This window comes from Columba livia, chromosome 1 (assembly GCF_036013475.1).
Source record: "Columba livia isolate bColLiv1 breed racing homer chromosome 1, bColLiv1.pat.W.v2, whole genome shotgun sequence".
In the NCBI taxonomy this organism is placed as follows: domain Eukaryota; kingdom Metazoa; phylum Chordata; class Aves; order Columbiformes; family Columbidae; genus Columba; species Columba livia.
This window is the reverse complement of record NC_088602.1, coordinates 5,133,145-5,149,380: the sequence shown is the minus strand read 5'-3', so window position 1 is coordinate 5,149,380 and position 16,236 is coordinate 5,133,145. Positions and strand designations below refer to the sequence as shown.

Sequence of the window (16,236 nt, the reverse complement as noted above, 5' to 3'; positions counted from 1 at the left end):
ACTTTATCACTTGAAATTTTTGTTCAGTAAGATCTGGAGCCCACAGCCCTTGAGGTGTGGGGTGGAAAAGGGTCCATGTGGAGCTTGAACCCAGACGGAGCCCGAATACTTTGTTAAGGCTTTTAAATTCTTCTTCCTGTGGTCTCAGCATAACTAAGAGATAAAGAACGTGATTCTTGTCTCCTGGTACGCATTTCATTCAATAGCTGTTCACGTCCCCGTCCGGGACAGCTGCAACGCACTGAAGATGAGAGAAGCGGTCTGTCTTTGCCTACAGTTTTCTCTTTGTTTTCACAGAAAGAAAACCCGGCAATTTTGCTCTGACTCTGCTAGGGCAGGAAAAGAGGAGAGGATGCGCTGATGCTGATTAGAAAAGGATATATTTTGGTTATCAGTTTCACAGAAGTCGACACACATTAATGAAGCCATGGGGGTTCAGTGGTTTTGCATGCTGTGGATAGGGAACCACGTAGCCACACATGAAGAGGTTTTGACTCACTCATAAATGAGGTTGGCTGCGTGTCATTGTAAATTTAATATTCAGGCCTGTGCTCTCCAGACATTCACAAGCAGTTTACTGATATGCTTGAAGTTAAGAATATGCACAAGTCTTTGCATGAAGCTGGGATCAACCCTGAACAAACTTTACATCTTAAGCATCATGTTGGGAATCTGTTCAAGATTATCTGCTGCTTACCAGAACTGACAGCCACTGATTGTGTCTTCCCCTAATTTCCTGCCTTTCCTTTTTGAACTGATTTTAGTTATCAGACCCTCCCTTTTCTTGTAGCGTTCTCTTCCAGGCAAGTGCTGCTTGTGTGCGTCTCCTCTGTTCCTTTACTTACAAGGGGTTTTCTTTTTGTTCTACAGATTGGGACTCGCAGATACCTACCAATGGTAAGACACTATCTTGCTCTGCAAGCTGTTTTTTCTTTTGAGATTCTTTAAACAACTGTTTCACTGTTTTGATCCTGTTCTTGGGAGCACATTTCTTGGCCTGGTTGCCCTGCCGTCGCTGCCAGTCTACATGGAACAGCCAGTTCATTTAAACAAAGTTTAATCTAATGCTACTACTTAGTTTATCTTCCTGATTTGTCCACTCACAGCACAGTTCTTTCTTTTCAGGACTGCATTAAGTGGATTAATTTACAACCCATCCATTATTTTTGATATTAAATCATTAAGCTGTGTTTAACGTTGAATAGATTCTGGCCACCATTGCACGAGGTAAACAGAACCACAAGCAATTTGTGACCTTTAACAGCTCTGTGAATAACTCCCTTTGCAATTGATGGGGCAATTGGGTCGAAAAATCTTCCCTAACAAAGCTGCTGAAGCAATTAAAACTGTCCTGCTAAGGAGACACAACAACCTTTGAATTAGCAGTTTAGCCTATTAGAACGACAGAAGGTTCTTAATGTTCCCTTTGACAAGTGTTTCTTGGTATGTACTTTGTCACAGCTACTGAGAGGTGATAGTGCTGAGGGTTTTAAATTTAGAAGGGTAGATTCAAACAGTCTGCAGCATTTGGAATTATCATTAGGGAGGCTGCCTTGAAAAACTGCAAAGTGTAGGATTCTTCACGCTCTTCTTCCCACAATATGAAATCACGTAGGAGCAGCCCGGTGCACGGCAGACCTTTACATCATCCATTTGCAAATGGGATGAATGAAATGTCTTCATTTATCCTTTACATTTATGGGCCAAAATACACTATCGCTGCATCTGTGGGAAGAAACATCCTCACCAAGGATGATCATGGCCTGAGGAATTTCAGTGTCCAGTGGCTGAGCCTCCCAGCCCTGCTGAGCCAGCTCAGTCCTGCCTCGTGTTTCTCTCAGGAGAGCAGGTTAAGACATTGCCCATCACCCATTCTCATGCGGTATGTAGCAACCACATTCTGGAAATTCTTTCCCCCGTGATCTCGTTTTGGAGTCTCTTTCCTCCTGTGTTCCCTCCGCTCCATCACAGATGTTGTAACTTCCCAGAAAATATTAAAACTGGTTTTCTCTGCTGCCATAGCAAGGTCTGGTGTCCTAAGAAGGTGCAGGATAGGAATAATCCTGGCTGCTTCTGGACAGCACTCCAGAACCTGCCAGAAAACAGGTGGGTAGTTCGCCAGCATCCATTTTTTTCAGTGGAAGTGGCAGGAGAGACAGAAATTAATCTCCTCCAATTTAGTGATTGAATTGAGTCTCCAAAGCTGGCTCGCAAACTCTCTGAAGAACAGTTGAGTCATTCCGTTGTAAATATAATATTTGCTGACTTTGAAATGGGCAGCTCCACGACATGTGGTCCCTTTTGGAAGCCCTTATTTATTGCCATATCTCTGTTTCTACCTGTTTTCTTCTCCCACTAAACACGAGGATATTGTGGGAGCTGACAACTTCTAGGGCAGCTTCAGGAGTGCCTTGTTTGTGGGAGAATGATTGGACAAAGAGGCAGCTGATGAGCTGAAATACTCTTGTGCCTCTGCCCATTCCTACATTTTAGAAAGCTTTTCAAAAAGAAGCAGATAAGGAAACACTGTCAAAATTCTCTGAATCTTCTTCAGTTCACTACATGTCTCTGGTTGTGCAGGTTTCTTTCTATACAGAACATGAGTTACAAAAGGATTTGTCTTGATTTTGCAGAGTTATTTGATTTCCATGCTCCTTCCTTTGAACTGTAGACAGAAAAGGGCTCAGTGCTGTGGGTGCTGATCTGGGCTGGACTTGCAGAGCTCTGTGGAAGTGAGATGGGAATGTCGGGCAATCAGTTTATTCTGGGAAGTCACTTTCTCCATGACCAGAGAGCACTGAGTGTATCACCTTGTAAATAAGGGTCCTGATCCTGTCTGCAGCCTCCGGGTGCCAGCTTAGCAGGAGCGATAATGAAACTGGTACTTTGTAATGAACGTGTCCCCACTGCCAGCAGCCCGAGCAGCATTTCAGACAGTCAGGCATTGGAACAGGCTGCCCAGGGCAGTGGTGGAGTCACCATCCCTGGAGGGGTTTAAAGACACATAGATGAGGTTCTTAGAGACGTGGTTTAGTTGATGGGCTTGACAGTGCTTGGTTAACAGTTGGACTTGATGATCTTAAAAGTCTCTTCCAACCAAAACAATTCTGTGATTCTACCTGTGAGGCACCTATTTCCTCCCTCTGGTTATCGTTATGCGCATAGGATCGTAGAATAATATGGGTTGAAGGGACCTTCAAAGCTCATCCAGTGCCACCCCTGCCATGAACAGGGACATCTTCACCAGCTCAGGTTGCTCAGAGCCCCGTCCAGCCTGGCCCTGAATGTTTCCATTCATGTTATCTGCTGTCTGCAAGTGGATGTTTCTGTTGTCTTGGCCTTGCTTCTGCTCTAGATGGAGAAGACTGAGCTGTGTTGAGCTCTTTGACTTCTTATTTTCTTTGAAGTCTGAATGCTAGAGTGTTCTGTAGGGTCCTTGTGCGGCAAGGTAGAAAGGAAGAGTTGGGCTTACAGACTAGCAGCACTGGGGAGCCACTTGCAATCCAGGACCAGTGACAACATTCATGTCATCCTCCAACCTCCTCCAGAGCCAGCGAGGACAGGTAGAGCCCATCGCTGTCCTTGACAGGCGCCTGGTCCTGTTACTCCTGCTCTGGGAGCAGAAAATCAGTGCTAAAGGCAACCAAAACATGCCCAAACCCCACTTGTGTCCATGGCAGTGTTGTAACTTGACCTCCCTAAATGCTTTTTTGTGGATTCCCAAAAAGCCAAAGCTGTTTGATACCAAAACAGCGTTTCACTCAGCATCAGAACCTGGCGATGCTTTGTGTATTTATTTCCTGAAACATCCAACAAAATAATCTTTCAAACGTAATTTCACTGGTAGTTTTTCATTACCCTCATCTTTTTCCTTTTGTTTTTTTCCCCAGTAGAATATTCACCTTCATGAGCCGCGCTATCTTTGTTCTTTCAGCCTTTTTCTCAGACAGGCTGCGGAGGCTTCAGTATAACAAGGGGCTTACATAAAAGATCGAGATTGCATTTATTTTGAAAAGAGAGAGAAAAGAACACATCCTGCTTGTGAATGGTCACTAAGAGAGCCCTGATCTTCATAGTGCAACACAGGAGCTCGCGATGATGATAAAAGGATATGGATTTTTAAAAGGATGAAAGGAAATGCTTTTCTAACTTGGCACATAACAAGCTCCTGGAATTCATTGCTGGGGGTTGTTGTTGCAGCACATACTTTAGTAAGATTCAAATCTCTGAAGAACTACTAGTCCTGTAGGTCCAGAACATGAACTCTGGGCCTGACTGGGGTCGCAGAAACTTATTTCCCCCGTGGAATAATGTTACACAGTCCCCCAGTTGCCAGTGGAAGGCTCAGCTCTCCTCTTAAATATGAGCTACCGGGAGAAATAGTTCATTACTGTTTTTGAGGTGAGAAACATCCAATATCTGGCGACTGCTGAATGCAGGAAAACATCAGGGAGTATTTTCCAGCCCAGAGGGAATTTTCTCTTCATCTGCAGGCAGCTACTTTTTCTTTCATCTGGGAAGAATGGAAAATTTCTCAATTCCTTTGCTTCTTTTAAGCACAGTCATCAGAAAGGATTCACAGGCTTGATCCTTAGCACGTTTAATTCAATGGACTTTTTCCATTAACTTTAATGGGTTTTGTTTCACTGCCGTTGCCAAAATAGCTTCTCAGAGTGCTTTGAGATCTGCAGAACAAAGCCCTGGATAAGCAAGGGTAGAGTTTATTATTATTATTATTGTTCATCTGGAAGAAGCTGAGTTATTTAATCTCCTTACAATGACTTTATAAACTCTGTTGCCAGCAAAAGGCGAGAAAAGATGCTAGGCTTGGTCTAACTTGTCTTTGCACTGGCTGAGATACGCTCGTAGATGTCATCAGAAATGTTTGCTCTGTTGTTTAAATTACTAGGCCCAGTCACCAGCTGGTTTACCAGTTCTACTCAGAACCACTGAGCTGCTGCAGGTTGATCTGCCATGAGCTGCACCCATGTTCCTCACACTTACCGGGTCATTCCTTTCGGGCTGAGAGAGTTGGGGTGTTCAGCCTGGAGAAGACTCCAGGGAGACCATAGTGTGGCCTTTCTGGACTTAAAAGGGGCCGATAAGAAAGATGGGGACAGACTTTTGAGCAGGACCTGTTGTGACAGAACAAGGGGTGATGGTTTTAAACTAAAAGAGGGGAGATTCAGGCAAGACATGAGGAAGAAATTGTTGCCCCTGAGGGTGGTGAGAGCCTGTCCCAGGCTGGCCAGAGAGGTGGTGGATGAACCATCCCTGGAGACATCCCAGGCCAGGCTGGACGGGGCTCTGAGCAACCTGAGCTGGTGAAGATGTCCCTGCTCATGGCAGGGCTGGCACTGGGTGAGCTTTGGAGGTCCCTTCAAACCCAATCCATTCTATGATTCTTGTTCACAGGTCACCTCCTGCAGCATCAGATCTGCCCATCATTTTCCTTTCAAACCAGTGAAAAGCTGCTAAGTTGGAAGCTCCCCAGTGGCAGTTCTGAGTGTATTAGTAGAAACTCAGGTTCTCAGTGCAGTGTGTATGAAGTGGACAGAGGCAAAGACCATGATCCTGTTCACAGCCTATGTGTTCATATCCTAAGCAAGACCTTGAGGTGCTGGAGCGAGTTGAGAGAAGGGAACGGAGCTGGTGAGGGGCTGGAGCACAAGTGTGATGGGAGCGGCTGAGGGACCTGGGGGGTTCAGCTGGAGAACAGGAGCTGAGGGGAGACCTTCTGATCTCTGAACTGCCTGAAAGGAACTCACTCTTTAGCTGGCTGTTCAACTTCTAATGGAGGCATAACTGCACTTCATGTGCCAGTGCTAGTTTGGAAGAGGTAAGAAGTTCTTCTTCTTGTTTTACTACCTGGGCAGTGGGGTAGAGGGAAAAAATCAGAACAACCCACACCTGAAGATTGGATTGTGTATAATAAATGGCTTCCCCAATTAATGAACTGCAAGGAAAAATAATATATCATGGTATAAAGGGCGTACTGTCAAACCAAGTCTGCCAGGGTGATCTCTTGCAGCTGTAGAATTTGTTGGAGAGGATTTCTGGGTTGCAAGTAGAGGTGGTTGGGACATTACTTTGGGTTTAATCTGCTCAAATATAGTCTTCAAACCAACAAAATTCTGAAGCACATGGAAGTCCAAGCAAGAACACTCCATACATATACATATATATATATATATGTATATAGGCTGGAGATTAGAAAGCAATTCTTTGCAGAGAGAGTGGTCAGGCATTGGAATGGCTGCCCAGGGAGGTGCTGGACTCATCAGCCCTGGAGGTTTTTAAACTGAGATTGGACGTGGCACTTAGTGCCCTGATCTAGTCAATGGACTGGAGTTGGACCAAGGGTTGGACTGGATGATCTCTGAGGTCTTTTCCAACCCAGTCGATTCTGTGATATGTAAAAGCAGGTACACTTAAATATATATATTATACTATATATATAATATATATAAAAATAGATAAATTATATATACACACTATAAACTACAGTTTTTCCTTGCAGTGTATTAACAGTAGTTAAAATTTGTGAAGCCATTTATTACAATCAATCCAATCTTAATTTCTTTTCACAGTGCTTTTTCCCCACCACTCTACTGCCTAAGTAGTAAAACATATATATGTACTTGTATTTAAATGCACGTGATTTTTTTTAAACCGGGGTGATAAAATATTCATACCCGAAGGTTAGAAGCATGTAATACATCTGGAGTCACTCGATCCCTTACTAGTGCACTCATACAAAGAAAAATAACTTTGTGGCATCAGCGAGCTCAGAAGTGGCCCTATAAATCAATAGAACCACCGAGATGTTTTTCACTCCTATTAAAACAAAATGGTTGGTGACAATTTATAGCTGGAAATATAGTTTTTGTGTGTCACATCAGCTACAGTCCAGCTGGAAAGTGGAGGACTCTAAAGAAAGAACATCATAATCTTATTGACACCCATATATTTGGAATATCTTCTTCCAAACGTTTTCTGAGTTTTCCGTGCACAACAGGTGCTGTTCTCCAAAATGAAATGTCTCATTCCAGATCTTGTTTCAAAGAGGAAACGCCCAAGATTGTTTTTGCTGAGTTACTGTGGAAATAAATGAATCGGTCTGTAAGAGTGATTGGGGGAAAATGTAACAAAAAGCCATCTTAATTACCTTAAAAGAAAAACTAAACATCTGAAGGAAGTCAGCAGATGGTAAGACCTGAAGAAATTACTGGAAATGAAATGACGTAGACTAGTGAGAAGAAGACAGAAAATGAAAGAATGTATTGTAGAGCAGATCTCAGCACCAGCGTGGCAAGGGCTGAACAAACCCAAGCAGGTGACTCCATCTCCAACACTTGAAATATTTTGCATCTCTGTAGGAACCTGAGTTTGTGCCTCTGCTCGGAGTGTTTTAGACACTAAAACTTACCAAGAAGCCCTTGATATGAGCAGAGCTATGGTGGTAAAACTGTTCTTTGCACCCAAATGAATTCTTGCTCCTAAACAAAACAGGCTTTAGCATGTTGGCAAAGCATATCTGTGCTGGTTTAAACACATTTGCACTTGGGGTTTCTGCTAGTACAATTTAGCCGGTCGGGGAACCGCAGCTTCGGAGCCCTGACCAACACTGGCTGTGTTGGCAGAAACCCACGGTGGTTGGGGTCAAAGGGAAGTAATTAAGATGGAAAGCAAAACCCTAGATAAAAAGCTCTCTGTAATTACATCAGCGTAACCCAGCTGCAAACGTAACTGTCTGTTTAAATTACAGGTATCTAGACCTCCGAAAATTTGGCTCAGTTCCTCATGGAGGCTTCGGAATGGGGTTTGAACGCTACCTGCAGTACATCTTGGGAGTTGACAATATCAAAGACGTTATTCCTTTCCCCAGGTTTTCTCACTCCTGTCTCCTGTAGCTCAGTAGCCGACGCACATGGAGCAAACTGATGGTGTGACTGTATGTATGTACCATATTATGTATGACTCAGTGTGTTTTAGTAGGAAATCGAGACTTTTTTTAATCAGTGAAGCTCTTGGTAAATTTAATACTGGCTTATTGGACATAATATACGTTCCGGTGAGATTATGGAAGCACATTTGCAGTTAATTTGATAGCAGTTCATGTCCTCAATGCACTTCAGGAGTATTAATAAATCCCACTTAACTAAAGGGTTAAGATTCTCGTGAGACCAGTACAAGCCATGGAAGTACCGAATAAGGGTTGTTGGGAGGGGGTTTTATGTGAAATATCATTAAGGAGGTGTTACCTAAAATGGACTGGGAGCCAGGGCTGCTGTGAGGCTTTAATAGGCTTTAATTAAATGCCTGCATGGTACTTTGAAGATTAAATGTTATAAAATTGTGAAGTATTGTCATGGCTGTGATGCACTCGCTCTTACGAAATGGCCACTGTAAAGTGTGATTCTCCCCACCCCGAGTTAAAAACAAATACTCTTTACCTTAAAAAGAAAATCAGCCAAACCTGGCAAGGAAAAATATCACACTGGAGCTGCTGGTGTGAATTAGGTGAATGATGTTTGATTTTGTGAATCATCAATAAAGATGTGCACTGGGTTGTTTTGTAACTCCGTATGGTTTCTTCTTCTGTTATAAAACCGTAGTGCTCAGCATCACAGTGTTTCCTTCAGCGTCTTGAGTAGATGTTTCTCTTTCCATTTACCCAGATTGGTTGCACAACTTCTGCAGGAGATTTCTGTTTTCTGTTTCCAGGAAAGCACATGTTCATAGCAGAAAGACAAAGAGAGTTCATTCATCTCTCCAGAGCAAACTTGCAGTTTATCGGTGGTTTTTTCCTGTTGCTTTGCTTTTTCGTTGTTATTACTGAGAAAATCTCTCGTGTGCTTATCAGACCAAGCAGTTTTGTCTGTATTTTGAAGCAACAAACATGCACTCCTAACCATTGCGTATGTATTAAGTAATTAATTATCACTATAGGATCTGAACTCCTTGCAGTCTCTAATGGGTTTATGCTCTCAGCTTCCCTGCCAGCTAAAGAAATATTCATTTCTGTATTTAGGGCAGATCAAGCAACATACCCAAGACAATTGGAAACAAGTGGTTTATTTGGGACTCAAACTGAGGATTTCCAGCATCCTTTTTCTTTTCCAAATTATCACAGTATAGCAAAAGGTCATTTGCGTAGTGCTTACTGCTCTGGACCCCAAGACGGCTGCAGTATAAACATGATATATAAATTAATAAAGGTAACAACCTTAATTCTGATGAACCCCGCGTACAACGTGAAGTGGGTGCAGAACACCCATGGAAAAATTATTTTCCAAGTAGATGAAAGAGATGGAAAAAATAGTAATCAAATAGCATTGCGCTGGTAATATTGCAGTCACAGTTCTCACTGTATAATGCTGCACCTGCAGTATCTAAAAATACATATTTATGTCACGTGGCACCTGCCGAGTTTCAGTTTGGTCCACGGTTGGGGCTTTTACATGTTGCCATCATGCAAACATCATCACCACAAGGTCCTTACTTTGGGGTGTTTGTTGCATGCGCCGAGACATCCCCTGCACATCGAGATTGTTTTGATATCTCCTGCGTCTGCTTGGTTGGGCAGGTGTTAACTGTGCATTTTCTGGTTTGCATTTCTCAGTAGAGTCTTGAGTTGGTAAGTCTGGTTCCACAAAACGGTTCAACCACCTGCCTTCCCTTTGAAACCATCAGAAGTTCCTATAATACATAAGACACCCGAGTATCTTCCTACATTTGGACCAGCTCCTTTTAATTCACTTTCTTAAACGTGGTTACTGGCCTTTATGTTTTGGAATTAATTTTCTCAGCAGGAAGATGCAGAAAGAATGCAGCTGCCAAACAGCCCCATCCATCCCATGTTGCGATGAGCGGGTGTCCTTACTGAGATCCTTCATCCCTGGTTCTGTCACGCTTGCTGTAAATGACAGTGCTTGAAATGGGAAGCCCATCTGCTGAAAACAGAGTGGCTGAGTGGCAAAAGCAGCTCCCAGCCATGCTGCTCTGGTCCCCGCAGCAGCTCTGGGCTGGTTGTGTTGGTTTTGGCATCAGCAGGTTGTTGAGATGCCAGATCTGATGGGCAGGGTGTGGGGCTTAACAGTGACAGGTGACAAACAAGGTGTAGAGAAGAAGACAATGGAAGGTGCCAAGAAGTCATAGGGTGATGTGGCGTGAGTCACAAGTCACAGGGAAGGGACAGCAGGACTGTTTCAAACAGGTTGTCAGGGCCTGACAGGAGGTGACAACTTGCAAGAACCAAGGACTGGTGTGATCCACCCTTCATGCTTTGTGTTGGTAAGATGTTGTTGCAGGACAGAAGGAAAAGGTTGACCCTCTGATTTATTTATAGGTAGGTATAATATAGAACCATAGAATGTCCTGAGCTGGAAGGGACCCACAAGGGTCATCGAGTCCAACTCCTGTCCCTGCACAGGACAACCCCACAGTTCACACCGTGTGTCTGAGGACACTGTCCAGTCTCTTCTTGAACACTGTCAGGCTTGGGGCCGTGACACCTCCCTGGGGAGCCTGTTCAGTGTCCAGCACCCTCTGGGTGAAGAACCTTTTCCTCATGTCCAACCTGAACCTCCCCTGGCACATCTTCCTGCCATTCTCTCGGGTTCTGTTGCTCACCACAGAAGGTGTATGAAGGTATATAGCAAGGATGCACTGTGAGTGGTTCTTCATGCATTTTCAACTAAGTGTCCAAGAGAAGCGATCTCCTCAGTCTTCCACATGTATTTCTATTTAATTCAAAGGTACTGGGTGTGTTGGAGAGCCCATGGGCAGGGTTGAGCTAAGGAGGCATTGCCCTTGGGTCTGAAAGCTCATCCAAAAAACTACCCTGATAATCTAGCAGAAAAAGCAGAAAGAGAGCAGGGTTGTTCCCAACAGAACTGAGCAGACTCGGAGAAGAAAGGGTTGTCCAGCCTTTGAAACAGCCTTCACCATGTGTTGTTTTCATAGTACAGTTTGGGTTGGAAGGGACCTTCACTAAGCTCATCCAGTCCAACCCCTGCCGTGAGCAGGGACATCTTCACCAGATCATGTTTCCTAGCGGTGGGAGAGAGGAGAAGGCAGGGGCTGGGCTCCATGTGCGTGGTGATACTGCTTAGGGTTAATACTGAGATTACTTTTCTTGTGAGAAGTTTGATTTATGGGCACCCAGCGAGGGTGGGAGCCGCTCTTTCCCTCCAGGCTGGCATTGTTCACCTCCCGAGATGTGTATGTAACGTCGGCTGGTATTGCCAAGGAATGCGACGTGTTTTCCCTGGGATTTCCATGTGGAATGTCATGTATTTCCTTCAAATCTCCTCTCCCAAAACAAAAGGGAAGTTAATCTGGAGGACAGGGGAGGTCATTCCTCTTGGACAGGGAGGGAAACACTATGAGATTTTCTTAGTTTTAAGCCGTTTTCCTTGCTACATCTTTGCTTCAATCCTGCGCTCTGGCTATGGCCAAAGCCAGATAAACCCTCTGACACTTCTTCAAATAAACACTGTTATTTTTTGCACGCAGGAATCATCTCTTAGCCCAAGCACCCAGTGCAGTAGCTCCCTTGAGGGTGTTTTCAGTGCAATAAGCCATCGGTTCTCCAGCCCAGGTGAGCAGCACGGTCTCGGCCAGCATCCTTTCGGTAAGTTATTTCTTCAAGTTTCAGTTCCTCAGCGGCCAGCACTGCCCCGTTTCAGATTTGTCCTCACTTTGAGCTTCAGGTGAAAGAATCGGTGTCATCGATTACTGTGTCTGTGTCTTTGCAACATTAGGATGGAGCGATGGAAGGGCAGCACTGCTGGGAATAAAAGAGCAATGCCGTAAACTTTGCATAACCAAATGCCAGCCTCTCCGAAGAGTGTTTAGCGGAAAACCTTTGTTTTCACCTCAAGAATATCAGATAATCCCTTTGCTTAAGACCTTTATGTGCGGGATCAAAGTATCCCGAAGTACTCTATTTTTAATTAAAAAAATAATACCCACAAAACTAACACCATGTGTCAGTCTTTTTGGTTTTAAATCCCCGGGAGAGCAAATTCATGCTCTGAGTCTAGTAGAGATTGCCCTTCTCCCCTTTATGATTTATGTTTTGGTACCATGGCATTGTCCGGATCTCGGACTGTTTAACCAGCTTCTGTACAAGCGTAGATGAAAAGATACATGGCTGGGCCAAATGTTTAAAAGTCAGCAGGCCAGCACAGGGATTTTTGTAGCTAAATTACCTGAATTCAAGCCCCCAGACCTGAGGGAAAAGCAGCAAGGTGCCCAGCTCAGCACTCTTCTCTCCGGTTTATTTGGTAGTAGCTGCAATTTATAAAGCATCACTTGTTTGAGGGAATGCCAAGACTTTGATGGGAAATGTAATGTACAGTTTTGCTTGCGGGGCTAATATTGATTGTTTTGGAAATAGCTTATAGATGTGTTTTTCTTGGTTGGGGAGAAGGGGACTAATTTGCCAAGAAACACTTTGGTCATTGTTTCCATTAAATGTGTGTATAGAGATAAATGTGGCTGCTGAAACCAATAACAGCCATTTTTACTGTTGTTTTAGCCTCTGCCTTACGCTTAGGGAGAATTGGGAGATGGGTCCAAAGGAGAAATAAGAAAGACGTTGTATAAAGATTGTCAAAGTCCTAATTTGCTCAGGTCTAACCAAAGCTGCCAAAGCCACAAAAATGGTGGTCTCAGAGGTGAATTTATTGTTTTGTCTTCACTGCTCGTTGCAGAGCCGTGACCTTCGGAAGGATTGTAAAGTTTTGTTTTATGATCCTGCTGGTAAAGAGACGTATGTAATTTACTATACGAGTTCTTACAGACTTGGCTAACAACAAGTTTGACCCCAGAGTTCAAAGAAATTATGGCTCCCGTTGTTTTATTGCTGCTGTGAAATGTATTATTATGTGTCCTACAGCTGTGTCTCGGTGCCTGCTGCACAAGTTGTTCGGCAGAGATGCTGTAAAGGAAGAGCTTTCACATAAAGGGCAAGGCTCTCTGGCCATTTAAATACATATACTGGCTCCATCAGAAATTATAAGCACGATTATGGGTGAAATGTGGATGAAATGACTTCAGAATCTGTGTTGCTCTTATTGCTGATGCTCTCGCTGCAGGAAGTTGAGGCACGGAGCAGCTGAGCCGCTTGCCCAAGGTTGTGGAAGGTGCGGGGCAGAACCGTGGAACTCACCCAAATAAACCAAATCTTAGCTCGGTGCCTCCCCACGAGACTTCCCTCCTCCTTTGGGAGCACTGCCACACCAGAAGCGGGGCAGGATGTTTGCAACCGATCCGGTTTCAAAAGCATTTTTGGCATTTCTAAGATCCTAGGCTGTGCTTCAGTGATTTTTATCTTATCCCTGTATGTCCCAAGGCCTTTTAGAGACAGCAATCCTGCTGTTCATTTTCATTACTCTTACAATTGATTTCTTCTTCTGAATAATGTGAGGCAGCCAGCAGAGTACATTTTTAATTTTCTTTGCAGAGCTTGATCTTGCTTTTTGCTCTTCACCAATAGCTGGATATCCCACTACCTTCAGCAGATTAATGCACTGATACTTGTATGTGCTGTAAAAATTGAGGTCTAAATTTTCAGAAGTCACCAATCATATGGGTTGCTGGCAAAAAAATATGCAAATTGCTCATAAACAAAATCTTTGTGTGGTCTGGAAGATGGCCTCGATGAATCATTTAAACACTTAAGTTTCTATATTAGACTATTGTGTACTATTGTAGAATCACAGAATAGTTTGGGTTGGAAAGGACCTTCAAAGCTCATCCAGTGCCACCCCTGCCATGAGCAGGGACATCTTCACCAGCTCAGGTTGCTCAGAGCCCCGTCCAGCCTGGCCTGGGATGTCTCCAGGGATGGTTCATCCACCACCTCTCTGCCCAACCCGGGACAGGCTCTCACCGCCCTCAGTGTAAAATATTTCTTCCTCAGGTCTGGCCTATCTGCTATGGCTTCTAGGACGTGCTAGATGTCCAGCCACTGGGCACAAGAGTTATATATCATGGGCAAAGTGGCTTTGCAATGATACTTCTCTGGTGTCCATATTGCCAAGTGATTTTTGAGCATTAATTCAGTACTATTTTTCCCACCCTTTGAAGTTCCCAGGCTCTAAGTGCTCGGTACTATGAATAAGCTGTGTGAAGTAGGCAATGATCCATATTCTTCGGAGACATGGGTCTTCTGTTTTGTGTTTGTCCCTCAGATTTGCAGATTTGCTGCTGCCCTGTTGATGATTGTGTGGCCGTGGGCTGCCCGTCCAAGCAGGAGACAGCTGGGGATCTTATACATACTTATAAATATCTCCAGGGTGGGTGTCAAGAGGATGGACCAGACTGTTCAGTGGTGCCCAATGACAGGATGGGGGCAACAGGCACAGACCGAAACACAGGAGGTTCCATCTGAATATGAGGAGAAACTTCTTTACTGTGAGGTGCCAGAGCCTGGACCAGGCTGCCCAGAGAGGCTGTGGAGTCTCCTTCTCTGGAGACATTCAAACCCACCTGGACACCTTCCTGTGTGATCTGCTCTGGTGACCCTGCGTTAGCGGGTGGGTTGGACTGGATGATCTCCAGAGGTCCCTTCAACCCCAACCAGTCTCTGATTCTGTGTGACACCCACCCAAAACATCTTCCAGGCTTACTGACCTCTCTGTGTCAGTGCTGCCAGGGCTGTTCACACAGCTGCGATGCTCCAGATGGGTGCAGAAAAATCAGGGACAGATGAAGGTACTTGCCAGAGGCTACAAAGGAAAGCAAAGCCAGAGTTAGGCTCAGGGTTAGATTTCCAGGCTCTCCTACCTGACCTGAGAACAGATTTCTCTCATTTTGGTACGAAGTTATGGAAAAAGTTCTTCCCCCTATGGTTGTCACTGGCCAGGATGCACCTCGAATCCGGGGATCACTCCAAGAAAGGCCTTGAGGTGCTGGAGCGAGTTGAGAGAAGGGAACGGAGCTGGTGAGGGGCTGGAGCACAAGTGTGATGGGAGCGGCTGGGGGGGTTCAGCTGGAGAACAGGAGCTGAGGGGAGACCTTCTGATCTCTGAACTGCCTGAAAGGAGCTTGGAGCCGGGGGGATCGGGCTCTGCTCCCCAGGAACAAGCGCCAGGACCAGAGGAAACGGCCTCAAGTTGCGCTGGAGGAGGTTGGATCTTGGGAACAATTTCTTCCCTGAAGGGCTATTGGGCATTGGAACAGGCTGCCCAGGGCAGTGGTGGAGTCACCATCCCTGGAGGGGTTGAACAGATGTGATGAGGTTCTCAGGGACATGGGTAGTGATAGTGTTGGGTCCATGGTTGGACTCGGTGATCTTGAGGGTCTTTTTCAACCAATACTATTCTATGATTCTATGAAAATCAGTGCTCATCCAGTAGCCATTCTGCAGCTCCAGGAGCACTTACCTCCCGCAGAGGTTCTGGCATCGCTGTAACCGATGAGACCTCATTCTGACCTGTTGGAGTCACTCAGTGGCATCTCCATGAAGCACTTGGGATGACCTCTGCAGTTGTTTAGTATAAATACATCCCGGTGTGCGTCCGGGCTTGCCCAGCAGCGTGTACACGCCATCTGAGCCATCAGAAGGAGCTCTGCAGGCAGCTCCAGTGCTGGTGTCTCTGCAAACACGCATGGGTGGTGCTCTCCCTGTCGCCCTGCACGTCCCAGCGTCGCCACCCGCAAAACCCGAATAACCACGCAAATCAAATCCGAGGGCCTAGTTTATCCAGTGGCTTCAAACACTCTTTCAAATGCCATTATTATTAATAGCGTTAATAAATGATTAGCATTTATGGTGATTTAGGAAGCACGGGGTTCAACTATTTAATGAATTCCATGAGCCTATTTGTTGCAAAAACTTGATGGATGACTTGCCAGGCAGGATTACATTAGCGTCTCCTTGGAGTAAGTGCCAAAAACACGGTGTTTTTAGCACCAAATTACTCCAGTCCCTGCCTGAGACCTGATACCATCTGTAACAGTGTTGGTTTAGGAAAAAAAGGAAGAAAGCTTGTGCTAAACCCTCTGAGATAGAACATTATGAAGTGTTTATTTCCCAGATCGTTAGAAACTCACAATAGCCATCTGGCCAAAACCAGAGATGTGTATTCCTGCTGGGAGAGCATCCTTTGCTGCTGATTTTAGGGTGGTCTCTTCGCACTTTGGTCTTTTAATGGTTGATCTACAACTCAAAATTGAGCTGAATTTTAGCAGGTATCTGTCTAAAATGAAGTCGGTGTTTCA

The 16,236-nt window shown here is 44.8% G+C and overlaps 2 protein-coding genes across 3 annotated transcripts in view; both read left to right on the top strand.

Moving 5' to 3' along the window:
• Positions 1 to 8,582, top strand: part of NARS2 (asparaginyl-tRNA synthetase 2, mitochondrial) — a 59,153-nt gene extending 50,571 nt beyond the window's left edge. For both annotated transcript variants that reach the window (XM_065030614.1, XM_065030531.1), the window contains exons 13-14: positions 871 to 897; positions 7,769 to 8,582. In XM_065030614.1, coding sequence (XP_064886686.1) covers positions 871 to 897; positions 7,769 to 7,913 — 172 coding nt within the window. In that variant the 3' untranslated portion in view covers positions 7,914 to 8,582. The remainder of the gene's footprint in view (positions 1 to 870; positions 898 to 7,768) is intronic.
• A 2,922-nt stretch (positions 8,583 to 11,504) lies between these two features.
• GAB2 (GRB2 associated binding protein 2) overlaps positions 11,505 to 16,236 on the top strand; it is a 118,462-nt gene continuing 113,730 nt past the window's right edge. Inside the window, exon 1 of the mRNA XM_065030324.1 lies at positions 11,505 to 11,638. The gene's annotated coding sequence lies outside the window, so the exon portion shown is untranslated. The remainder of the gene's footprint in view (positions 11,639 to 16,236) is intronic.